The sequence below is a fragment of the Paroedura picta genome, chromosome 3 (genome assembly GCF_049243985.1).
Source record: "Paroedura picta isolate Pp20150507F chromosome 3, Ppicta_v3.0, whole genome shotgun sequence".
Classification (NCBI taxonomy): domain Eukaryota; kingdom Metazoa; phylum Chordata; class Lepidosauria; order Squamata; family Gekkonidae; genus Paroedura; species Paroedura picta.
The window spans coordinates 17,257,869-17,283,848 of record NC_135371.1 but is presented as its reverse complement, the minus strand read 5'-3'; the positions used below and the strand labels follow the sequence as shown (position 1 = coordinate 17,283,848).

The window sequence follows — 25,980 nt, the reverse complement described above, 5'->3', positions numbered from 1 at the left end:
CTTTTGACAAGGTTCCCCATGATGTTCTGATGGATAAGTTGAAGGACTGCAATCTGGATTTTCAGATCGTTAGGTGGATAGGGAATTGGTTAGAGAACCGCACTCAAAGAGTTGTTGTCAATGGTGTTTCATCAGACTGGAGAGAGGTGAGTAGCGGGGTACCTCAGGGTTCGGTGCTCAGCCCGGTACTTTTTAACATATTTATTAATGATCTAGATGAGGGGGTGGAGGGACTACTCATCAAGTTTGCAGATGACACCAAATTGGGAGGACTGGCAAATACTCTGGAAGATAGAGACAGAGTTCAACGAGATCTGAACACAATGGGAAAATGGGAAAATGAGAACAAGATGCAATTTAATAAAGATAAGTGTAAAGTTCTGCATCTGGGTCAGAAAAATGAAAAGCATGCCTACTGGATGGGGGATACGCTTCTAGGTAGCACTGTGTGTGAACGAGACCTTGGGGTACTTGTGGATTGTAAACTAAACATGAGCAGGCAGTGTGATGCAGCGGTAAAAAAGGCAAATGCCATTTTGGGCTGTATCAACAGAGGCATCACATCAAAATCACAAGATGTCATAGTCCCATTGGAAAGGGCACTGGTCAGACCACACCTGGAGTACTGTGTGCAGTTCTGGAGGCCTCACTTCAAGAAGGATGTCGATAAAATTGAAAGGGTACAGAGGAGAGCGACGAAGATGATCTGGGGCCAAGGGACCAAGCCCTATGAAGATAGGTTGAGGGACTTGGGAATGTTCAGCCTGGAGAAAAGGAGGTTGAGAGGGGACATGATAGCCCTCTTTAAGTATTTGAAAGGTTGTCACTTGGAGGAGGGCAGGATGCTGTTTCTGCTGGCTGCAGAGGAGAGGACACGCAGTAATGGGTTTAAACTTCAAGTACAACGATATAGGCTAGATATCAGGAAAAAGTTTTTCACAGTCAGAGTAGTTCAGCAGTGGAATAGGCTGCCTAAGGAGGTGGTGAGCTCCCCCTCACTGGAAGTCTTCAAGCAAAGGTTGGATACACACTTTTCTTGGATGCTTTAGGATGCTTTGGGCTAATCCTGCGTTGAGCAGGGGGTTGGACTAGATGGCCTGTATGGCCCCTTCCAACTCTATGATTCTATGATTCTAACAGATTATGTCAATAATGAAAGCATTTGTCCAGAGCTCTGTAAGACAGGAAATCATCAGAAATCACGTAAGTTCTTTCTAGGAAGGAAAGGTGATAATGTTTGATCTTTTTTATTTATTGCATATTCACTGCAATGTATATATAATTGCCCACAGTAGAGTACACAAAAGGGAAGAAAGAGTGAGTGAGGAAAGAGGTACCAACTCTTAACGAATTCCAGGGCAATCCTAAACAGAGTTATGGCCTTCTAAATTCTTTGGAATCAGTATGCTTAGGAAAATGCAGCTTTGCTTTGTATTGCACTGTGAGACAATCTGAACCCCCTAATTAAAACACTAAGAGGGTTCTGGGAGGAGTTGGGACTCATTGCCTAACCACCAATCAGGGAGGCCATCCCGGCTATCCCATTCCTGATTGGCCGTCCATGCAATGAACTGCCAATGAGGAGAATTAACCCACCCCTGGCCTCATCCCCCTCTAACTTCTTCCATATGGAAGAAGTGCCAGCCAGCGATAAGGTAGGCAGGCAGCTGGAGCTGAGAGGGCAGGCCAGAGAGCCTGGGGCAGTGCAGCAGGGGGGAGAGAGCCCCCACCAGCACTCCCGCAGCTCTGAACAGCTCCAGCCATGGCCTTGCCAGGCTTTAGCAGGGCTGCCTGGGGAAGCTTTGGGAGGAGGGGCGTCTCCCTCCAGTGCTTCCCCCCTGCCCCAAAAAGGCCCGCTGAAGCCTGTGGAGGCCTCGGGGGCCCTTCTGGGGCAGCAGGGGGGAGCAGGCTGACCTCCAGTGCTTCTCCCCACCACCCTTAAAAGGCCCCCTCAAAGCGTGCAGAGGCCACAGTGGGCCTTTTGAGGCCAGCTGGGGGAGGCCCTGGCTGGCCTGCCCAAAGCAGGGGGAGGGGAGGGTCCTAGCACCCGTTGAATTGTTAGAGACAACGGGCTTTGTTGTTTGTGACTATATGATTCCCAGGTGGGATGGCCAGTGGAGGAGGGCAAGAAGGAGCTGTAGGAAGTTTTGTTGTTGTTGTTGTTGTTGTTGTTGTTTTTGTTGGTTTTCTTGATTGATTATATAATGGGAGGGTGGGGGGGTGTTAGGCCACTTTGCATCAACAGGGGGAAGAAAAACACGACAGACAAACAGAACGACAGATTTCAATGTGGTGACTTTAAGGTGTTTTGAGTGGCTTTTTCCTTATATAACTGACATGACATTTTCCGCATGCTTCTTTGTGACTGGTGAGGGTTGGTTGTATCGCTGTAGATTCTGGTACCGTTGCTGTGCTCTCCGTTCCTTGGGGTTGGCTTTTTTGGAAAGTATCTTTTCTCTGAACTAGGAGACAGAGGATACCAGCTTGCTGCTTTGGCCACACATGGGCATCAGTGATGTACTGGCAACACCAGTTTTAGGATTGGGCTGTCTGTCTACCAAAGAAGTGTGGATAAACAAATAAGAGGGGGGGGGGGTTAATAAAAAAGAAAGAACCCAGGCAGTGACTGTCACTAAAGATGTAGCAAGTGCTTAAGTTTTTGGCACCTCTGCCTGTTCAGCGAGAAGCCCTTTTTTAAAGACCCAGGGACGTTATCCTCAATTTAAATTACCTGCTTCCTATGCCAGGAGGGAATACAAACTCCTGCCCTTGCTCATTCTTTTGTTCTCGTTTTTTAGCCGGACACAGAAAGCTTTTATCAGGAGTGAAGATAATATTTTTTTTCTGTTTGGGCAGCATAAATATTTTGTGCGTCAGAAAGGTTTTGTGTCCTTTTGAAGAAAGGGCCTGTGTGTCAGAAAGGTTTTGTGTCTTTTTGAAGCGCCACAAAAGCCCAAAACATTGGGCCAGAGACAACAGCGCTCCAAATGTGACCTCCCACGGACAAAGATACCTTTTTCTTACCGCCTGTATTTCTTTGGAATAAGTATTGCCTTCTCTAGCCTGTCGCATCCCCTGTTCTCTGGAAGGGGAGGCTACTCAGTCTAAAACTGGAGTAGTCCAACTGCGGCCCTCCAGATGTCCATGGACTACAATTCCCAGGAGCCCCTGCCAGCAAATGCTGGCAGGGGCTCCTGGGAATTGTAGTCCATGAACATCTGAAGGGCCGCAGTTGGACTACCCCTGGTCTAAAACATTTAAAACAGACCAGTCCTGGAGGTTAGATAGGGAGGGGGGGGGATTCCCTGTCCCCTTTTTGTGTTAACAAAAGGAATCTGCTCACCAGGATCCTTTGTGGAGTTTTAAAATAATAATTGTTGCTATTCATATTATTATTATTAAGTCTCTGGATTTTAATTGATGTTCCGTGATTAAATTCCGAAACCCTCTGGCCCCGAAATTCTGCCAGATCAGCAGTAAATAGCGTTGCCCCGGACTGTATTGCAGCAATGTCAGGATTAAATTATTTTCAGAGGTGAGCGTTTTGTCAAAGAAGCATTTTCTCAGAATTGCATTTCTGGACGAACTGGGCCAGACGTTGCTTTAAAATATGAGCTTTTCTTGTAATGCTGTTTTACTGAAAGGTTGATCCTCAGGCGGAGATGCTGGTTTTCTGCATTATCACGTAGACTTGAATTTTACTTGGTTTTCCAGGAAAAAAGTCTGATTGTATCTTTTTCAAATAAGTTTCTAGCCCTCGTTGCTTGGGAGAAAACCTTTTAAACACCAAGGCAGCATCTAATATAAAGCTCCAGATCTAGACCTTTACTGGGGCTCGCCAAAGCCAGAAAGGAAGAATTTATGTAGCGTTTCTTATCCCACTAAAAAGAAATTCTACTTGGGATCCACCAATATGCCACAAATTCCATTCCTCTTTCTTCTCTGTCCTTTCACTGTTGACATAGAAACGACATCTGAGTTCAAACCCCCTGCCCTCCAGGTAAGTTACTGGGTGATCTTGGGCCAGGCTAGCGTAACCTACCTCTAAGGGTTGTTGTCAGGGTAAATGGGGAATCAAGAGTTCTGACAGAGCAGTAATATCAGGGCTCTCTCAGCCTCATCTACCCCACAAGATGTCTATTGTGGGGAGAGGAAAGGGAAGGCGAATGTAAGCCGCTTTGAGACTCCTTCAAGTAGAGAAAAGCAGCATATAAGAACCAACTCTTTTTCTATTTCTCTCTCTGGTTTCTCCCTTGCCAAATTCAGACCTGAAAATGGGGGGGGGGGGGAATAAGAGAGATTGAATTGCTAGTGGGTGTTTAACAGCTACCTGTGAGACCAAACTGTATTTTCTGTTTCATAACCCATATTTTTTCCCCCAGAATTTTGATAACATAAATTGTGCCTTTATTTATTTTTTTAAGGGACTGGCTAAATGTGTTCAGCCCTCCTATAATTCTTCCAAGCCAACAGTCGACGGGACATGCTGAAATGGCAGCAGATTCGATCCCTCAAGGTAAGAACAGTGTGTGTGGAAAGCACAGCCGTGCGTCTCTAACCATCTGATGAGTATGACTGCTGCCTTGAGAGCCCTAGGTGGGCAGAAAGGTGGTAAACAAATGTTTTAAAGAAATCAGTACATGAATGTAAGGAGCACTTCTGTTTGCTTCTTATCCAAGTTATGGGTGACCTCCATATTCACTGTTGAGAGATAGGCTCTTCTCTCTAGTCATTTCTTGATTATAAATCACAAGAGCCGCGTGCCCACAAGCAAGGCATAAAGGAAATGGGTTTCCTCTCCGATTTGTCCCCAGCGATATACCATCTGTGAACAGGATTGCTGTCTGAGATAATGGATGCCAATACATCTATCTGCCACAAACTTGGTAGATGTTCTTGTCAGAGCTATCTATGCTTCCGAGCCCATGCATAATAAATCCCTGCCAACAACATACCTACATACTTTCCATAAATGCAGTGTTGCCACCACAAAATGAAACATTAGCTTGAACCAGCCAAAAAGAACAGAAGATGGTGACTAGCTTGTAATAGGCCAAAGGTGCAGCAAACCTGACCAGATAGCAGGATTTGTGAGGGGAAATCCAATAGTCTAAGCAATCATTCATTCATTCTTTCTTTATCGTTGTATTTCTAGGCCTTCCTTCCGCAAAGGCTTCGGACAGATCACAGCAGTTTGGTGTAGTAGTTAGGAGTGCGGACTTCTAATCTGGCATGCCAGGTTCGATTCTGCACTCCCCCACATACAGCCAGCTGGGTGACCTTGGGCTCACCACGGCACTAATAAAGCTGTTCTGACCGAGCAGGAATCTCAGGGCTCTCTCAGCCTCACCCACCCCACAGGGTGTCTGATGTGGGGAGAGGAGAGGGAAGGCCATTGTAAGCTGCTTTGAGCCTCCGGGGAGAGAAAAGCGGCATATAAGAGCCAATTCTTCTTCTTCTTCTTCTTCTTCTTCTTCTTCTTCTTCTTCTAAAACACAGATTGAAAACTGTTTCAAATCAATCTCTCAATCCCGCGTTCTTTAAACAAGAGTAAAGCAAGGGGTGAGCCAGCAGCATTCTGCTGTAAGCTCTCCTTGTCCACCTTTCCCTCCACGTGTGTAGGATTCAGTGTGAGGTCTCATATATATTCAGCTTTGTACTTTGGCTACCCTCCCAAATAAAGCCATCGCAGTGATTTATTCTTTCATGCAGACAATGCTCCTCAAATTGGGAATCGTTTCATGGGTGTATAAATTTGTAATTGCTTATGACAGCAGAATAGAATCCGGCTGTCAAGACAGGGCCTTGCTTTGAAGAATCTGACAATCCTTTATGTTAAGGGCCCTAAACACGCCAAAGAGAATGAGATCGTAATCTTCGAGTGAGAAGCCACGTAAGAGATATATTTCCGATCGGGACCTGAGGAGATTCTTAGCGTAGAAGCCCCAGTAGCTGCCGTAGACCTGCAACGATTCCTATGAAGCAAATAAGCGAGGTGTTAAACTTTAGAAAGTACTTGGTATTACCTGCAAAACGCTGCTAGATGCACCTGCCTTGAGGAGAATGAGGGCGAATTGGAAACTTTGAATTGGGTTAACTGTATGCATTTTTTAAAAGAGATTTTCACGGTAAGAGTCTTGCAATCCAGAGCCTTTTGTTTGAAGCAAGCGACAGGTAAGTGTCCTGGGAAACTGATAGCCACTTTTGTCAGAAATACAGTTGCCTATAGAACACTGGAAATATTAATGAGAGGCAAGAGCCTTTCTTTTCATTTGCTCGAGGAGATTGAGCCGCACAAGGCTATGCAGGGTTATTTGAGTTCCTCCAGGCATTTGGCTGAGACCAGACGTAATCAACAGTGACCGAAGGGCCCCTGCTCCCCCCCCGCCCCCCCCTCAGAATTCCACCAATAAGCCCTGGACCTGTTTGTACTGTTACATTGTTGTATTGTTATATTGTACTTTACATTGTTATCTGGTTACAACTATTAGTTATTATTATAAGGTTATTCGCATGTTTTTATAGACATTTATGTATTGTTCCTTGTTCTTATGTAAATCGCCCTGAGCCTCCGGGGAGGGCGGTATATAAGTTTGATTGATTGATAGACAGACAGACAGACAGACACAGATAGATAGATACCAGCCTCAGCCTGTTGACTGCAGTACTTTGGGGGACAACTTGGGCTGCAAGGAGAGGCACGGAAGTCACACCATGTTCAGAAATCCTTCCATCCGCAGAGATGCTCCAGTGGAACCAAACCAGTGTTCACGTCAAGTACCTAAGCTGGCATCCAAAATGCTCAAAGACTTTGCTCCTTTGAACATGGGAGCCGCCATGCCATGACAGCTGCTGACATGCTTTTCACGTGCTCCTTCTCTTCCTAAGTAGTCTGGGATGTCACCTGGGAGGCTGATGTTTAAGAAACTCAAGGTCTCTTGAGCACATGGAACTTGTTGCACAGTTCCTTGGATCCCAGCCTAGAATTCCAAACCATGTGAAGGCCAGGTTATACATTTCCTAGAGAGAAATCATTTTGAGAAAATGTCCCTTCTAGCATTCTTGCAGTACAAGGGCTGCTCCCCTTGCGTCAGCTGTGGGTCGGGTTATCCCCAAATGTCATTTAGTCCTCTGCGTAGCAGCCTGTAGGGTCGTGCCTTGTGGAGCCATCAGCCAAAGATCTCTGGGATCCCTGGGCCATTCCGCACCGGGATCCATGTAGCAAATTGTTTGCTGAACGAAAAATCGCCATTTTAAATAGTTGAATTCGTCGTTATGCATACCTGCCTCTGTAGTGGAATCCAGTTGCTTTTCTATCGTTTCCCACAGGCTTCCGGTCTCGGCAAAAATCGCTAGCAGGGAAGCGCTATTGCTGAGCTGTGTCCCGTCCCTGGCCGTCAAGCAGCCAATGGACGACCGTTAGCATGCTCCCAAACAGCCCCTTTCCCTTTAAGGAAGGGTTTAAAAAAAAACACGTTGCAAGGAATATGCGTTGATTCGTTGCAACGGAGAGACCCATCCAGCTAGCAGGTGATGTTTGAGCTGCCGTTTCATCGTTGCCACGCTCCCCCTGAGTGAAAAAAAAAATCCCCCCCCTCACGGGCGCGATTTTCGGCCAAAAACAGTGTGAAAAATAAAGTTAAAATAAACCAGCAAACGGGCCTCTATGATGCTTGTGCTTGGTGACTTTAAACAGAGGGACTGCGGCCTGGGAAGCCTCACTGGGTAAACGAAGGCTCGCCGGTGCGTTGATCTCCGCTCGCTCTGAGAAAAAAAAATGGCGATCGCTTCGCCGGAAGATCAGAGGAGAGAGCCAGGGGGAGGGACTTTGCAGAAACCGCAACAATGGTAACGCACAGAACTTTCCCGCTAGTGTTGCAGATTGGTTGCAGGAATGTAGCGCTTTCCGGAGGGTGAATCCACTTTTGGGGATTTCCCTGAAAGCGCTACAACGAAGCGCTTTTTGCGGATCGGTTTCAGGAGTGTTGCAGATTGTCAACGACGTTGTGCATAATGGCAAAACTGTAGCAATTTCAATTAGTAACCATTGTGCTATTTTGGACGAATGCGGAACGGCCCCCTGTTTTACAGCCAGAATGGAAACTACAAAACGGAAAGCAGCTGTCAGCTATGGGCGATGGCTGCCTCCTAAATCACCGACACACGAAGGCTTGAAGTGAACAAAATCAAGTTATCAGCCAAGAAAACCTGTGGTTATTTACTGCTGGCGCAGAATACCCTTGTCATGTTTTATATGCATCTCTAATGATATCCTAAAACAAAGAGAAATCAATTTTGTAGTTCATCTTAATAAAAGATCTCAACGATACCCTTTATTTCAAGCATAACTCATAGTTAAGGCATGAAAGGGCAATTTTCCCTCCCTCTATTTTATAAGTCCCTGTTTGTTTCTTAAGCATTCTCTCCCACAAAAAATACATCTTCGCCAATGGGTGTGTGGGTTTGAAAAGGATGGAACAGACAGACAAAACTGAGATTGACTTCCTTTTTAAAACAATCCCCTGCTCCTCAAGACTGCCAAGATTGTTTTGTTTCCTTTCTTCTGGAAGAAAAGCCTTGCAGGGGGGACCCGTCGAGTCCGAAATACCGTTCCTTGTAGCCAATGGGATATGAAGTTGGTGGCCATTCCTTGCCGTTGTTCCCCAGCAAGCGTCAGTCAGGTACGGGCTCTGTATCTTGTGGCTCCCTTGAGGGCTTCCAGTTGCAGATGTAGTGGACTCACAATCACTTTTGGGGCAGTCCCCACAGCGGGATCTCGCAGGCCCTGCACAATGGCCAGTTCAAGAGTCGTACTCCCATTGCTGCCACCCCAGTCCCCTTTTGTCTTCCATGCTCAGGCTGAGTCTACGACCACCTGTGGCTTCCAGTGAAGAAATATACATGCGGTTCACACACTGTTGGTGTGAAAAACGGAAAGACTGTTATAAATGCACAATTATCGGGTTTCTGGCATGTGAGAAAAAGACTAGGTCTGTGAACGGAGCTCCCAGCATTGATTCAGATTCAAACTTTACTACAGTCGTTCAGACCAAGTTATATGAAGTTAATAAATAAAAGACCAAAAGAATAGGGTCATTTCATATAATACAATTTAAAACAGATCATAAAATAGAACTTTAAATTATGCTACTTTAGAGCAGGGGTAGTCAACCTGTGGTCCTCCAGATGTCCAAACATTGGCAGGGGCTCATGGGAATTGTAGCCCATGGACATCTGGAAGACCACAGGTTGACTACCCCTGATTTAGAGCATTGGATTTTTATGGCGGAGGCACAAAATTTAGCGAGCTCCCAGCAATGTTTTTTCCTTCTAAAACTGATGCTTGCAGGAGCCCAACCGAAATGCAGACTGTGGCACAAGGGGAGGGGTTAAGCATTTGGGATTTGCCATTGCCTTTCTCTGCGTAGCAGCCCTGGACACTCTCCCATCCAAGTACTAACCAGGCTCTGTCCCCCCCCCCCCCCGCCACCAATTTCTCCAATCTGATGAGATCAGGAGGTATGATTTGCCTTGAGGGCAGCATCCAGGCCCAGATTTCAGTTTCGGTGCAGCGAGCTATAAGGACACAGAGATCATTTCTAGTTCAATTTGCTGTTAGACAAAACCTTATTTCCCTGTAATGTCCTGTCGTCGTTCTGTGGTGTTGTTGGGGCAGTAACAAACATGAATTCATCCTAAGTTGCACATCAGGGATGGAGAAGTGAGGAGTCTCCACAGTGCATGTTCATTTAGAAAATATCAAGCTCACAAAATGGAACGAAAACCTAACCTAACCTTAACGGTAATTAAAAAATACCTTCACGGGGGAAGGGATGTTATGGTGGGGGCTTTAAGTTTGCATGGGAGCCTGCGGTCTGCAGTGGTCCATCCTGACCACTCTCTACAAGGAACAGTATACCTCAGAGGGGGAAAGGTGGGCGTTTTGGCATTCAGAAGCCTCAAGGAAAAGTCTCCACGTCCATGAACTACAATTCCCATCTGGCCCTGCCAGCAGCATGTGCCAGAGTGGTGGTCAGGTGACTTTGCAGCACAACGGAGGAAGTTCCCCCTCCCACAGTTACAGTCAGAACGGTTTAGAATGCATAATCGCTAAAAAAAAAACAACAACGTACAATCAGAGCACATGCATAAATGGGAATGTTTAAAAAATGTTTTTTAAAAGGACAATTTAAAAGGGTCAGCAAATTGACTACGGAAAACACTGCATGCATAATAGGCATAATAGGTTTTTTTATACCACGCTTTTCTTTACCCTAAGGAGTCCCAAAGCAGCTTACAAACACCTTTCCCTTCCTCTCCCCACAGCACATACCTTGTGAGGTAGGTGGGGCTGAAAGAGCTCTAAGAGAAACTGCTCTGCAAGAACAGCTCTAAGAGAACTGTGACTGGCCCAAGGTCCCCCAGCTCACTGCATGTGGATGAGTGGGGAATCAAACCCGGCTCTCCGGATTATAGGTGGGGCTGCTCTTAACCACTACAGCAGGCTGGCTGGCTGTACCTTCCAGTTAGGCCAGCAGGAACCTTCTTGCCTGCTCCCAACCTGTAAATAGATCCTGAACATTGTGACGCTACTGCTGTTGGAATAACAGGCCATTACTTTGAGCCAGCAGAGCATATGGTGTAGTTACTTTGTACTGTCACTCCTAGAAAGAGGCAAACGCTTAGGATGAAATGTGGAATACAGCCTGCGTTCGACTGTGAATTATTATTTGCTATCAGGTTATTATCCATCACATAGCTTATGTTTAGCTCTTAAAAGGGGGCTTCTTCAGAAATAGGCTCATAGCTCTCTGCCTTATTTTTTTTTTAATGAGATGGGCTGAAGAAATGCTGAGCGTTGCTAGAAGAGGTTCAAGGTCCTTGCCAATTGCTTCTCAGTCCCTTGTGGCTTGGGACCGAGAGAAAAAAGGTGGTCAATTAGCTACATGGGCATAGTTGCAGAGTCTTAAGCCAAAAGCTAGATTTCAAGTTTTTTTTTAATAGTTAACAAACTTGTCATCAGTCAAAGCAAGCAGATAGTTTCTACTCAAGGGGCTTCTTCATCTAAGGGAGAGAGGGAAGGACCCTATCAGGAAGTAGTTGTGAATCACAAATCATCAGATGAAGAAGAAGAGTTGGTTCTTATATGCCGCTTTTCCCTACACGAAGGAGGCTCAAAACGGCTTACACTCGCCTTCCCTTTCCTCTCCCTACAACAGACACCCTGTGGGGTGGGTGAGGCTGAGAGAGCCCTGATATCACTGCTTGGTCAGAACAGCTTTATCAGTGCCGTGGTGAGCCCAAGATCACCCAGCTGGTTGCATGTGGGGGAGCGCAGAATCGAACCCGGCATGCCAGATTAGAAGTCCGCACTCCTAACCACTACACCAAACTGGCTCTCCAACATCCACTACACCAAACTGGCCGAGCCAACATACAAGGTGGCTGAATACAAAGAAGAGGGAATAGCACAAAAAAACCTTGCTAGGTTCATTCCTGCAGTGAGAGATTAACCAAAATCCTCTGGGCCTTCCTATAGCAGCAGTACAACCAATCAAGTTGGGGGAGAAAGGGGGTATTTAACCTGTTTCCGTGTCCGGGAAAGTTCTGCCTAGTGTGTTTTACAACTTCTAGTGGCCATATTACAGTTGACCCTCTCCCTGTGTTACCATCCTGTATCTGCCACTGGAGCTGTGATCCCCGCATCATAGAGATCTTGTCCATTATCTTGCTAGTACAAAAAAGAACCAAGGCACCAGCTGCCTCTGAAGTTTTTCCATCTCTCTGAGAAATAGACGGTTTTCTGCTTCATTAGATGGCTCGTTTTGCACTATAATTGCTAAGGAACGGTCCAGCCACCACAAACGGAAGGCTAGACAGTGACCTGTCAGGGATGCTCTAGTGTTGGACAGCCAGCATTGAGCAGTGGGTTGGATTGGGTGGCCCTTCCAACTGCATGATGCTACATTAGATTCAACAGTCGGTCAACAGGCCATAAAATGCATGGTGCTGTGCCATCGTCAACAGAATGAACAGGAATCCATAGCCACTCAAAACTTTGGTTGGCGCAAAGAAGAAGAGTTAATGTGACAGTCCCCAGTTTTCATAATCATTTTGATTTGCTTTGTTGCAGAATATTTCCCTGGATTCCCGTTCTTCGATAATACAGGCAATCCCATAGATCAAGTGTGTGCAGCTTATGATCCATCAGACTTGGTGTAACTCTCCAGCCATTTATTGTGGCCCCCAAGGGTGTCAGCACCTGCGTTTTTATAGTCACCATCAAGCAAAGAACAAATTTATTGAATCCCCGGCTTGATGGGTCACCATTTGGATTGGTGGTTCTCCTTATTGGAGGCCTGCTGGAGGTACTAATTCCAAATATACAATAATTTAAGAGCCTCAAGCTCTCTTGGCCATTAAGTATATGTCCCGAGCTCTCTTGACCATTAATTATATGGCTTTTAAAGTGGATTTGACAACTTCATACAGGATTGTCCAGTCGGTGTTTCAGAGCCATGGTAGCTCAGTGAATTCTCCAGTGCCTTTCTGAAAATCAGGTGCTGGAGGTAAAGGACAAGATCCCTTGTCATGCCTTGCTTGTAGGTAGCTGTTTTTTGGCAATACAGTGGTTGAGGAGGTAAATTTTAGTATTTTCTTGTGAGTCACTCCTAGGATCTTGGTTTGCAGGCCACCCAAGCCTCTCTACCTGTTCCACCAAACTGCTTCCTTCATCCTCTGTTCCCCTTCCCGTTCCCAGTGCTGCAGCAAAATCAGCCTCCACAGGACTGTTTGACATATAAGACAGAACCGTTCCACCAGGCATATGGTCAAGGCCTAAATAACTAACATCCACCAGTAAAGCTGTCACAGCATACGGATCTTCACTGTGTGACCGAAGGCACACGCAAGAAAATATCCTTAAATAATATGTTCATTTTAATAAGGCCTCCTGTTGAAAAGAGTTCCTGACTGAAACGTTAAGGAATTACAATTAGGGTTATGCCTGATCTACTCCCTGCTATTCCATGGTTGGCCCCGCCTCTTGTGGCAGCCATTCTGTGGTTGCACCCGCCAGCTTGTATCAGAATTCGAAAAGACTTTGAGAACTCAGAAAGGATGGGGATCCCTGCCTTATGATACTGCCAGTCAATGGCTTGCAGAACAATGTGTTGTAGTGGCTTTGGGGTATTCACTGTTAAATAGGAGTATGGATTCAGATCTAAAGAGCTGCCCAAGGAGTCCTGCATGCAGAAGGGTTTTCTACCCTTGCCCTATTCCATCTCCTGCTGTGGCACCTGATAATCTACTCCTAAGCCTCGGCTGAGCAATCAGGAAAAAAAGATGGCAGGCCCACCAGCCATGGTGACCAGATCCACTTAGTGAGCCTCTGGTAGATAGCAAGGAGAGCAGTAGGTGAGTGATAGGTGAGAGCCCCCAGGTATCAAATCAGCATCTCTCTCCATTAGCATTATGTTGGATTTAGTGCTGGCAAGTTTTTCAGCAGTTAGCACTGTAATGAGAATTCCATGAAAATAATAGCATGTGTAGAACTCATTTTCAGTCACATTTCTTGGAAGTTGATTTCACAATTTAGTGGTTTCGCAGTAGGTTACATTGCCTCAAATATTAGCCAACAACCAGCCTTTGCAGTAGTTTTGTTCTCTTACCAGGTTCTGTATTGTTATATTTTTTTTCCCCTGTTGTTTTCAAATAGAAATTTGGAGGCGTTTGTGGGGTGATAAAGGATTCTTATTGAAACAGTTACATGGCCTGGAGAATTTATTTTTGTACAATTGACTCTCAAATTGTTGTTAAACCACCCTGAGCATTCAAGATAGGGAATGATTTTTTTTTTGTTAAATCCAAGGAATTAAATGAGCATTAGAAAACGAAAAGCCCTTGCTATAAGAGCATGGTGTGCTTAGACTAGAGAACTGCTGGGCCATATTGATTATCACCTGATTTTCAAGAAAGGATTTATTAAACCAGTTGTTGTTCACTCAGCACTGCAGCACAGCGACAGAGACTCAAGCTATTTGTCCATTGACGGATGGGTACAGGCATTACCCTGCTGTCTTGAAATTCCCAGTCTTCAGAGTGTCCCAACCAGGGTTCCGGGGAACCCAGCATTATGCTGGGGAGTTGGAGTGCTGGAAGGTGTTAGGTGACCTTTCCCAGGAATTTGGGTGGCCGCTGACATCACTGGAGCCCACTTCTCCTGTTGCTGTACAGGCCTAGACTCTTTCTTCACAATGGAAATGGTAAACAATCTATGATGATGATGATGATGATGATGATGATGATGATGATGATGATTATGATTATGATTATGATTATGATTATGATTATGATTATGATTATGATTATTTCTTCGTTTTATTGCCCGCCACTCTCAGCACGCCGGGAATCAAACCCGGCTCACCAGATTAGAAGTCTGCACTCCTAACCACCACACCAAGCTGGCTCTCTTGCCAAGATGGATTGATCCCCCAAGATGTCTTGATATACCACACTGTTTCGGAGTTAATACTGCTGACAGACATCATACACTGTGTATTTTTTACTTACTTATTCACTGTTGAAGTGGGGGAGTTCTGCAGGACTGTGTTACCATCGAGTCTCACGTCCAAAGCTGCCTTTTCCTCCCAAAGGAACCAGGGCATAAGGTTGTAATACCAGGAGAATTCCATTCTCCACCAGGAAGACAGCAGGCCTAGATAGATGGAGAGTTGTTTTAATACCACAAGGCAGTTCTCCTCTTGGCGTAGTGGTTAAGAATGTCAGCCCCTAATCTGGAGAACCAGATTTGATACCCCACTCCTCCACATGCAGCAAGCTGGGTGATCTTGGGCCAATTGCATTTCTTTCGGAGCTCTCCCAGCCCCACCTACCACACAGGGTGTCTGTTGTGGGGAGAGGAAGAGAGGGCAGTTGTAAGCCACTTTGAAACTCCTTGGGTTAGAGAGAAACGGAGTGTACAAACGACCTCTTCTCTTTTGAAATATTTCGGGAGTGAGATTTTTCAGCCAACTGTGAAGGCAGTCATTGTGAGTTAGCCAGTGTGAATCCATAAACTTTAATTCCTTCCCTTCCTCCTCCCGGAATGGATATTCTGACAGGCTAACAAATGAAAGTGAAACTTGAAGACCTTGTATTTAAAAATAAATAAATCTCTTCACCCACGCTGTCAAAGGCAAATGAAAATTAATGGACTCTTCCTTTCCTCATAGGTGAAGACGACTTGGGGGCTGAGGAAGACGAAGTCCTGACTCTCTTGTATGACCCATGTCTAAACTGCTATTTTGATCCTGGAACCGGGAAATACTATGAACTGGCATAGCCACTGACCAGGCCACAGAGTGTGAGCCCCAGTTCAGGACTGTCCCAGCTGCTGGCCTCTGCCACGTTTTCTGTTCTGCAGTCCAAAACGTCATGTTGTTTCTTCTCTGCCGATGAAACAGAAGGCTTGTGAGTAATACGGGGTCTCATTTCCGTAGACGTGTGCTGTTTTAATAGAACAGCGTTAAGAAGCTTTGGTTGGCCTGCTGATGTTATGCAAAATACCGGATTGTTCTGAGAGGTGAATTTCTGAATGATGGCATGATGATTTTTTTCCTACTTGTTTGTTCTTTCATCCTGGATAATTTAAGTGAGTGTATTTGTGATTCACAAAATGCAATATGATGTTCAAAGACACAATGTGGTATTCAAAAGAAAGCGCTCTTGAGTTGTCTTTTGTCTCATTGTTTTTGGATGAAATAATGTTTCCTCTTTTTAATTTGTTTTTTTTTTTGAGTTCTCCTAATCATCAGTAGCAGGGATACGTGACCCTTTTATTCTGAATCCATTTAGCCATCTCCTGGCTAAGGCATTTCTGGTGCATCACAGCACGCCCATGATAGGATGCCCACGTTTCTGCTGTAGCTCTGCCAGAAAGACCACTGTCTTGAGATAAATATGAAGTCATGGGCCAAACAAGATGTGATGCTGGGAGTTCATTGAATGGAACCTACCATTTTAAATAATAAACTGGTTGGCCCAGTTTACATTACGAATGGTGACGGGATGTGTGACTATCTCTGGATTTGCCCCCAAAGGGGCAAATTTAAGCACTGTGAGGCCATTTCAGGTCACAAAAATGTACCCATGTGGGGGAACAATCTCCCTTTGTGCTCCATCCAAACCTGCACTCCTGCTAAGTGAAAGAAATGCTAGAAGCTCCATTCACAAAACTCCTGGCGTCACATCAGGTTTTGCCCTTCTTGGATCCAGCATCTGATCCGATATGAGGTCCTTTAATCAGCGATGCCAGGGGTTGTCGTTTAGCCTGATGTTCCAGAAGGGTGAAACCAGATGTGGTGCCAGGAGCTCTGTAAATGGAACTTCTAGCAACTTGGAGATTGAGGGAAGGAACCTGAGTACAGCCAGGCTTTTAACAGCGGGCGGAAAGTGGAAGAACTAGATCTTGGAGAACCTATCAAGGAAGGATTTGGCAGTTATTGGATGTTAGAGAAAAATATTGGAGAAGTCAAAGTTGACTTCGAAGTTGCATGTGTGTTTAGATGCGGAATATAAAAGGTGGCTCAACTAGTGATGAAAGAAGGTAAGGTTAAGGTCTCAGTTGGGTCATTTCCAGATCCTGAGGGCCTGCACTCCGTTGAGTCGACATTAAACATGACGTAGTTTCACAAATTGAACCTTTGTGCTCAAAGCTTCTTTTGGCAACAATACTCGAACAGACTGCATCTGTCACAACATATACAGCCTTACCTGCTGCCAATTTCCCCAACGCAGCGAGTGCTGACGCCGTTGCCGAACAGGAGATCTCATTTGACAAAGCGCCAGACCCGGTGACAGTGTCACTTGCAGGATGTCACGCCAGCTGCGTCTGGACACCCTGCTCCCTGGCTCAGTTGGCACGTGGCATATGAAAAACGACAAAGGGGATTCTGACATGGCCTTGGTGCGCACAAACATCATGGAACTGGTGGTTTGTGACATTATACCCGAGGCCCTGCTCTGCCTGCTCCCTCCGCTTTGAGGCGTCATCTTGAAAGCAGAAATGCAAACGAGTCACCCGACGTCTCTTTTTTAGAAAACACAAGGGCACAGACAATAAAAGGACAAAAAGGAAAAGAAGAGGAATTGATGGAAATCGTATGCAGATAGACTCAGGGGAGTCGATAATTATTTTGGAGACAGAAAAGATAGCACGGTAATGAAATCCCTGTGTAAGAATCCCTTGAAGGAATCAAAATGCCAGTAGCGATGAGGGGGATGGGGAGGGTTTTCGAATCAACAATTTCTTCCGTCAAGCAATAAATGCTATTAAAGGGGCAGCCACAAACTCTGGGGTTTATAATCATTTGGTGATTCCTACTGGTGGTTTTCAGAATACAGGAAGATTTCAGAATTTTCATGGAAATTGTTTTCCTGAACAAAATCTTAGTTTTGTGTTGGATTACAGACTGGGAAGAATTTTTGATAGAACTATCAGAATTTGTCATGATAGAGGTAGATTATTTGTCTCTGAATTTGATGGTATAGTTTTTGGGGGGAGGGAGGTTAGTGGCTTTGATTTTAACTAATCGGATTTTTGAAAAATCATAACGTCCCCAGAGGATGTTTGACATTTTTTGAAAGTAATTTCAAGAAAATAACCAATACAATTCAGTTGAAATACAATCAACACATTGTACTAAATGTACTAAGGATGTATTTAGCCCGGGCTTTCTCAACCAGGGTTTCATGAAGCCCTGGGGTTTCTTGACGGCCCTGGAAGGGTTTCCTGAATGGGTGGGAGCTCATTAACTGTGAAGAGAGAGATAGAGAGGTAGGTATCAGGTCATATGGTCATATATGTTCATTTCAACCCACCCATCCCTCCCAGAATGGCCAATGATGGGCCTGGAGGGGGTGGGAATGGGAGGGTCCCCAGATGAGTGTGTACAGAGCTATGCTTCACAACCATATTCTGTACAATCTCAAAGAATGTTTTAGGGGTTTCTCAATGGTAAAAAAAAAAGTTGAGAAAGGCTGTTTTAGACTAATAATGCACAAAATATCAGCCTGCTGATCTGCCCTTGTGTGGGTGTAGTCAGTTGCTGCACATGGAGGAGGAATTTCACTCAGCTGTCAGGATGACAGATTTGAACAAAACTCTTTGTCGAATCAAGAAAGAATTTATTTCTCACAGAACAATCCAAGACAAATACAAAGCTCAGAACTGAGGACTAATTGAGAAAACAGTTCCTTTACGCCAACATTTCCCACCCAATTCCCTTCTCACGGTTTTACCCAAAACAGAAAGTAACACCAGGTGCCCACAGGGCCTGCATTCCATATAGATTACATACTCCGCACCGGATTTGGAGAGGCCAGGGTAATTCTTTCAAGATAGTGCTGGTTACAAACTACTGCATAGCAGACAGGTCAAGTGTAATATGCAGACAGAGAAAATGGCGACAGTCTGGCTAAGCAAAGAATATATGTGCAACACAAATCATGGCAGTAATCACTGATTCTGACATCAGCATGCAGAATGTGTCTCCAGGCCTTCCTGGCCAGCCAGTGTTCGGAGGGTCCTCTCAGCATGTTCAGTTGAACTTCAGAAGATCCCCGTGGTATTAAACTGAAGGTCCTATAAGTTATGCCTTGAACTGGAGTTCCCTGGAGCCAATGAGCATGTTTCTCCCACAAGCCTTGTGGACTGAGCCATGTTCTTCAAAAAACGCCTTCTAGCAGGCAGTCCCACACCTGCCTCCTGAGCACTCTGTCCGCTAATCAAAAGAATTCCCACGATCGGGCCCTAGAAACCCCAGCCTGAACTCCTCGTCTCCTGGTCAGAGGAACCTGCACTAGCTCCTTCCTGAGCCCTGGCTTGGATGTGATTAATGAATGGATAACTGACCAAATCACCCTTCTCAAGGAAAGGCCACAGCTGCTCAACCAACCATAGCTGGGACGCTATGGGACGCACTTCACAGCAAGTCTGAGGCTCCGGTTGGGAGCACAGGTCTAAGGGTTGGATCCTGCCTGCTTTTCCAAAAGTGCAACAGAGAAGAAGGACCCCTGCTGGACTCCCAAAGATAGTATGCTGGGGGTGCGTGTACAAAAAGCCATACGACAGAACTGCACTAAGAAGGGAAATGGAGCAAGTCCGGAAAGCTGGTAGCTTATAGTCCATAGCAGTCCCCAGTATGAGCTGAGCTTTCATCAGAAAAGTACAATCCTACCCAAAATGTGGTGATTCCTCAGTCCCTGGTTTAGTATTGAATTCCTGTTATCCCTGGTAATTGTGTAAATAGCAAAAGCTGGACAGTAGGGCCACCCACAGAAGATCAGAGTCCCCGAAGTACTGAGGGGGCTTCCCAAGTGTGCAGTAAAAACACAGCCTTGTAAATTAGCACGAAGGAAGAAAAGCGGAGAAGCAAAAAAAAAAAAAACACAGTCTGTTTAGGACTGAATGTGTTCTGGGACCAGGGTACTCCTGAGCAGCTGAGAGTGAAATAAAGGAATGAGGGGAGGCAAGCTGCTGCTTTTAAGTTTAGAGAATCCTGGAGGGTTTCCCCTTCTGGCGATTCCTCTAGGGCCCCAGCTTGTCCTTGTTAAGCATCCCTTTACCTGCCTAACATCCCTGGATTGTAGGAGAGCAAAGAACCAGATTTCCCAGCAGTGTTAAAGGGCCAAGGTAAAATTGCGGAGAAGAGGGTTGAGTGAAGCCGGCCACGGCATGTCACGCCTTGGGAAAAGGCAAGTTCTGAGTCAGCCCTTGTGTAGTTTTCCTGCGCTTCCACAAAGCAAACAAGGTCCCTGCTGTCCCTTGTCAACGTTCTTCATCATCGTCACTCCATGAGCCTCGGAGTGTAAAGCATCACCAAGGTGAAGCGGGTTATTGATTCTTTTCTCTAGCCAATGTGTCAGTGTCAGCATCTTGACGCCGAAAAGAGCAAGTACTCTCGAAACGCTCGGCTTTACTCCTGGACCAGCGAGCAGCATTCTTGGGCTAGCAAGTGGCGGCGGGTGGGGAGCTATTTATGCTATTTTGAGCCTAGGAATGAGAAAATGAAGGCCTGGGTTGGCTTTTTATACTTTCAGGAGTGGTTGAGAATGTGAACCGCGAGATCACGGTTCAGATCGCAGCCCTGAATTCCCCTGGTGGTGACAGGCAAGCTGTAATCTTTGGAGAGGGGTGACGGGTTAGTGGTAGTGCATCTGCTTTGCATGCAGAAGGTCCCCGGTTCAATTCCTGGTGTCTCTGGCTGAAAGGCAGCACGTGGCGTGAAAGAGCTCTACCCAAGTCCCTGGGGAACTGCTGCCAGAGTGAGTAGATGGTGTGTAGAATGCCCTCAAGCCTCAGCCAAATTATAGCAACTCTGTTGGGTTTTCAAGGCAAGAGATCTAGAAGAAGAAGAAGAAGAAGAAGAAGAAGAAGAGTTGGTTCTTATATGCCGCTTTTCCCTACCTGAAGGAGGCTCAAAGCGGCTTACAGTCGCCTTTCCATTCCTCTCCCCACCACAGACACCCTGTGAGGTGGGTGAGGCTGAGAGAGCCCTGATATTACTGAAGAAGTAGAGTTGGTTCTTATATGCTGCTTTTGTCTACCCGAAGGAGGCTCAAAGCGGCTTACAGTCGCCTTCCCTTTCCTCTCCCCACAACAGACACCCTGTGGGGTGGGTGAGGCTGAGAGAGCCCTGATATCACTGCTCGGTCAGAACCGCTTTATCAGTGCTACGGTGAGCCCAAGGTCACCCAGCTGGCTGCATGTGGGGGAGCGCAGAATCGAACCCAGCATGCCAGATTAGAAGTCCACACTCCTAACCACTACACCAAGCTGGCTCTCGAATCTAGCTTTTCAGGTAGTGAATCTAGCTTTTCACTACCTGGAGAAGTCCCAAAGCAGCGTACAGATACCTTTCCCCATGACACTCTGCAAGTGAGGTGGGGTGAGAGAGCTCTAAGAGAAGTGCTCAGTGAAAACAGCTGTAAGAGAACCACACTGGCTCTCAAAACAAGTGCTTTGCCATTATCTGCTTCTACATAGCGACCCTTGGCATTCCTTGATGGGCTCCTGCCCAAACACAAACCCAGGCCAATCCTGCTTAGCTTCTGAGATCTGATGGCATCGGGGTAGCCTGAGCCAATAGACAGGACTGTCTTAATGAAAGTCAGCTTCATGTTTCCAGTTGATCATCACTGTTGTAATATACTATAGGTCATGGGTGGTCTGGCTGTGGCTCTCCATGGGCGACAATTCCCATGAGCCCCTGCCGGCTTGGAGATCGTGGGAATTGTTGTCCGTGGACATCTGGAGAGCCACAGTTTGGCCCCCCTGACTTATAGGTAATATGAGATGTAGCCTTATAAGGATTAGTGGCATATAGTGTAAATGGAGTCCCTAAGAGAGGCAGAATAAAAATTCGCTAAATAAATAATAAAGGTTAGGACCTGGAGGCCCCTAAACCCGTGCCAGCCTATCCAGCCCCACAAGGGTCCACCCACAGGCAATGCAGGAGTGGTCTCTGAAGACCAGCTCCTGGCAGTAAGCTCCTCCGGAAACCTAGGAGTCAAACTCTTGGGCCTCCACCTTCGGCCACATGCTCCAAAGGGCCTTCTAGGAGGTCTCGCTGGTGCCGGAGGCTCGAGGAATGGTGCTCTATAAACATTAAGCGTTATGAGAATTGTGTTCACCCTAATGAAAGTATGAAAAGTCTCCAGCTGCGCTTCCAGGAAGCCAGCCCCGTAATCACACTGGAGTTCTGAAATGCAATCCGTTTCCATAAGGCCTCATTAATGCACCGTGGATGTGCTGCAGAGTCGCAGGAATTAGAACAAGCTTTGGAGAGCGTTGCCTGGAGTCAGCAGATCTCGACAGAAGGTCATCAATCAAGGCTCCGGGTTCATTTTGCATATTCCTTGTGTGTCAGCAGTGATGGACTCCTCGAAACGTTTCAAACTGTGTGAGCTGGCAAATCTCCCTCCCGCCCACAATCATCCACACCGTTTCATTCCTTCCCTACTCCGCACACAGAAGGCCCGCCATTCAGTCACATTGTAAAAAGGTAACGGTATCCCCTGTGCAAGCACCGAGTCATGTCTGACCCTTGGGGTGACGCCCTCCAGCGATCTCATGACAGACTCAATACGGGGTGGTTTGCCAGTGCCTTCCCCAGTCATTACCGTTTACCCCCCAGCAGCAAGCTGGGTACTCATTTTACCGACCTCGGAAGGATGGAAGGCTGAGTCAACCTTGAGCCGGCTGCTGGGATCGAACTCCCAGCCTCATGTGCAGAGCTTTCAGACTGCATGTCTGCTGCCTTACCACTCTGCGCCACAAGAGGCTCTCTCAGTCACGTTGTAGAGCCCTCCATTTGTTTGCTCTCACTCCCTGCCTCGACCCTGATGCAAGTACTTTACAATCCTTTGGTCATCCCCAACAGCTTGTTCCCCTCCTCCTGATTCCTCGGCAACATCATGTGTAGACCTACTTACTTAGATACATGGTCCTCAGATATTAACGCCTGTGAACCTTCCCAGGTGTCGAATCCCCTGAGGCAAGCTTAATATCTTTTATGCTAGGCCAGAGGCAGTGTCTCCAAGGAGGAGGAGGAGGAGTGTCTCTGTAGATTTACTCAGGTGATGATTGCAGTTATCACTGGTCAGTCATAGAATCATAGAAACATAGAGTTGGAAGAGGCCATACAGGCCATCTAGTCCAACCCCCTGCTCTACGCAGGATAACCACATTCCTGACACTCCCAATGACTGAGATTAGGCCACTCAGATGTCTGTTGGGGAGGGTTGATTGTAGGACAGGGGCCACGTCAGTCGCTGGGTGCCACCCCACATTTCTGGTGCAGAACGCTTCCTAATAAACCTCCGCCCTCCTCCTCCTCCTGAAACTTCTACACAAGTTAGACTTTGTCTGGTCTAATTTGTTCTCGTCTCTTGTTTCGTCTCTTCACTCCGCGAACTCGTGTGGAGTTAAGAGGATTATGTGTCATTTCTGTTACAACACATGAAAATTTCCCGACACCCACTAATGGAGAGGCATAGCGCTCCTGTGATATTGGGGTGCTTTTGGGCCTGTGGCTGTGAAAACCTGCAAACCGTACTGGCACGGCCCACTGACGGGAAGTGAAAAAGTCACGTCATATTTTAATGCTCAATGACTATGGGGATCTTCAGATTCAGAGTGGCTGTTGCGAGAGCTTGTGCTTGTCAGCTGGAGGGTGCTGCGAGCAACATGGGAGGGGGCGTCAGTTTCCTCTCTGAACAACCTCATGCCATCTCCAAAGCCCTTTTGCTGCTGCGAATGAGCATCAGTAGCCATTTCTCCCTGCACAGCTCTTAGCAAAGCGTTCAAAGTCAAGCAATGATGGCATTAGACACAAAGACAGCCTGGAGAAAAGGAGGTTGAGAGGGGACATGATAGCCCTCTTTAAGTATTTGAAAGGTTGTCACTTGGAGGAGGGCAGGATGCTGTTTCTGTTGGCTGCAGAGGAGAGGACACGCAGTAATGGGTTTAAGCTACAAGTACAACAATATAAAGAGCCTCTTGTGGTGCAGAGTGGTAAGGCAGCCGTCTGAAAGCTTTGCCCATGAGGCTGGGAGTTCAATCCCAGCAGCCGGCTCAAGGTTGACTCAGCCTTCCCTCCTTCCGAGGTCGGTAAAATGAGTACCCAGCTTGCTGGGGGGTAAACGGTAATGACTGGGGAAGGCACTGGCAAACCACCCCGTATTGAGTCTGCCAAGAAAGCTGCTTAAAAAATGTCTTCAGGCTTTTATTGATTGTCCGTTTGGGAGTTGATCCCTAGACTTTTAGGGCAGCTTGCGTAGATGATCTGGCTGGTGGACGCAGCCACCATTTCTAAACAGAGTCATACCCTAAATCAAAATTCGAATCCACGAAAGCACGTTGCCTTACAAAGGCGTAGCTCTGGTGAGAACTGCACTATTGTCCGGTTATAGATTCAGTTGTGGAGCCGTGTTGGACTGGAACAGCAAAACAAAGTCAGACTCCAGTGGCACCTTTAAGACTGAGGAAGTTTTAGGGAAGGCATAAGCTCCTGTGCAAGCACAATCATTTGGATACATTGAAACTGAAAGGCTGCTTCACTGTATCCGAAGGCTTGTGCTTGCACATGAAAGCCTGGAGTGAAACTTCCTCGGTTTTAAGGGTGCCACTGACTCCAACTCAGTCCAGGTATCATTTTAGTGCTGCCTGATTTTTGCCATTTTGTTCTTTTGTGTTGTGCTGTTCATCTCTTTCAGGTGTTTTTTGTACTGTGTTGTTTAATGTTTGAATATAAACGGTCTCCAACTAAATCTGGAGAGGCGATATGCAGTTATTGCAAAGTTCAGAACTCAGAAGCCTTTATTGGCATAATGATATTGCAAAGTTCTATTTTTGTAGGTTTGGGAGGGAAAATCTAAAATTCCAAAACAAAGCTGGAAAAGGTGGCACGGCCAGACCTAATTTTATAGGTGCAGTTGGTTGGGGGTAGTGCTGTTAATGGGGGAGAAAAATGTATTTTATGAATGTCCGGTTTTTAGATATAGCCATTGATTCCTCTTTGTTTCTTTCACTTTAAAAAGTGGAATATAAAGAGAAAGCAATGCACTGTTGTGGTTTTACCCCTTCCAGTTGGTTTTATGGTATGCACCATAGAATGGTGGAATGCGCACACATTGCTTGAGCATCTACAGAGTGAAATTCTGAACACTGACTGCGAATGTCCCCTTCCTGCCCTCCCTCTCTTCGAATTTCTCTTTGATTGAAATAGAATTGTTTAGAAACCAAATCCAAATTTCTAAAAAAGAGGGAAAGAAACAAATCGTTGTATTTCAGGGAAAACCTGAGCAAACAGGAATTAAGATCATTTCTCTTAACAACCCTGCTTGCAGTACCTTCCTGGTAAGGAACAGTGGAAACACTGGAAGGTTAACAGAATGAGAAGGAATTTTGTTACTGCTATAGTTGAGGTCTACAAACACCGTAGATCAGGCTTTCTCAGCCAGGGTTTCATGGAACCCGGAGGTTTCTTGATGGTTCTGGAAGGGTTTCCTGAATGGATGGGAGTTAATTTTTGATATATTTTTTTTAATTTGTTAAACAATTTTCAGGTGATATGATCATATATGGCCATGTCAACCCAACCACCTCTTCCAAATGTGGCCAGTGATGGGCCTGAAAGGGGTGGAGAGGGGAGAAGCCGCAGGTGAGCGTACAGCCATGCTTCCCAACCATATTCTGCACAATTGCACCACTTCTTTGGGTTTCTCAAAGCATGAAGAATGTTTCAGGGGATTCTCAACAGTAAAAACGTTGAAAAAGGCTGCCCTAGATTTATAGAGATCTGATGGACATTTGGAACAAATTTAGAATTATTAAATGCCCCTACTCCGAGAAACCAGGGAATGAATGATCTTAGCAACTGGAGAATTCTGGGTACTTTGGGATGAAGTCAGAACACAAATCCAGTTGAGTATTCCCGTTACTAAATTGCCAAACATTAAAACGGGATCCATTTCTAGTTACAAGCAAAACCCCTGAATGTTAAAATTCCCAGATCCTAGACTGCCAAATCATTACATTTAGTTAGCAAGATTTTTCAACATAACCTCTTGAGTCCTTTTCATTCCCTGTTTTTTTCTGAACCTTTAGGAGATATAACTGTTGCCATAATGTTTACAAGCTTTTGCTGAACGGAGATTTTCACACTTCCAGGAGGAAAAAAAAAACAATACCCAAAAAGAACACCTTTTCTTTTGAAGGCTTATTGCATTGCAGGTGTGTGTGAGTTTTGTTGGTTTTGTTTTTATAAACCAACAAGACTTTATGTGATTAAAATCTAAGGGTCTCTCTCTCTCTTTCTCTCTCTCTTTCTGTAACAGGGCATTGCTGCTAATTTCCACTTCCCCTTGGTATGTCACAGAAACAGCATCCTCCAGAGCCACCTTTTGTTAGTGCTAAAA

General features: G+C 45.9%; 1 protein-coding gene across 4 annotated transcripts in view; it reads left to right on the top strand.

Moving 5' to 3' along the window:
* The window catches only part of CFAP20DC (CFAP20 domain containing), a 196,953-nt gene extending 180,982 nt beyond the window's left edge, over positions 1 to 15,971 (top strand). The window contains exons 14-15 of one of the 4 annotated variants that reach the window (XM_077324990.1): positions 4,425 to 4,516; positions 15,234 to 15,971. In XM_077324990.1, the coding sequence (XP_077181105.1) occupies positions 4,425 to 4,516; positions 15,234 to 15,343 (202 nt within the window). In that variant the 3' untranslated portion in view covers positions 15,344 to 15,971. The remainder of the gene's footprint in view (positions 1 to 4,424; positions 4,517 to 15,233) is intronic. The other 3 variants (XM_077324992.1, XM_077324986.1, XM_077324984.1) reach the window with 3 other exon arrangements.
* Positions 15,972 to 25,980: the final 10,009 nt, after the last annotated feature.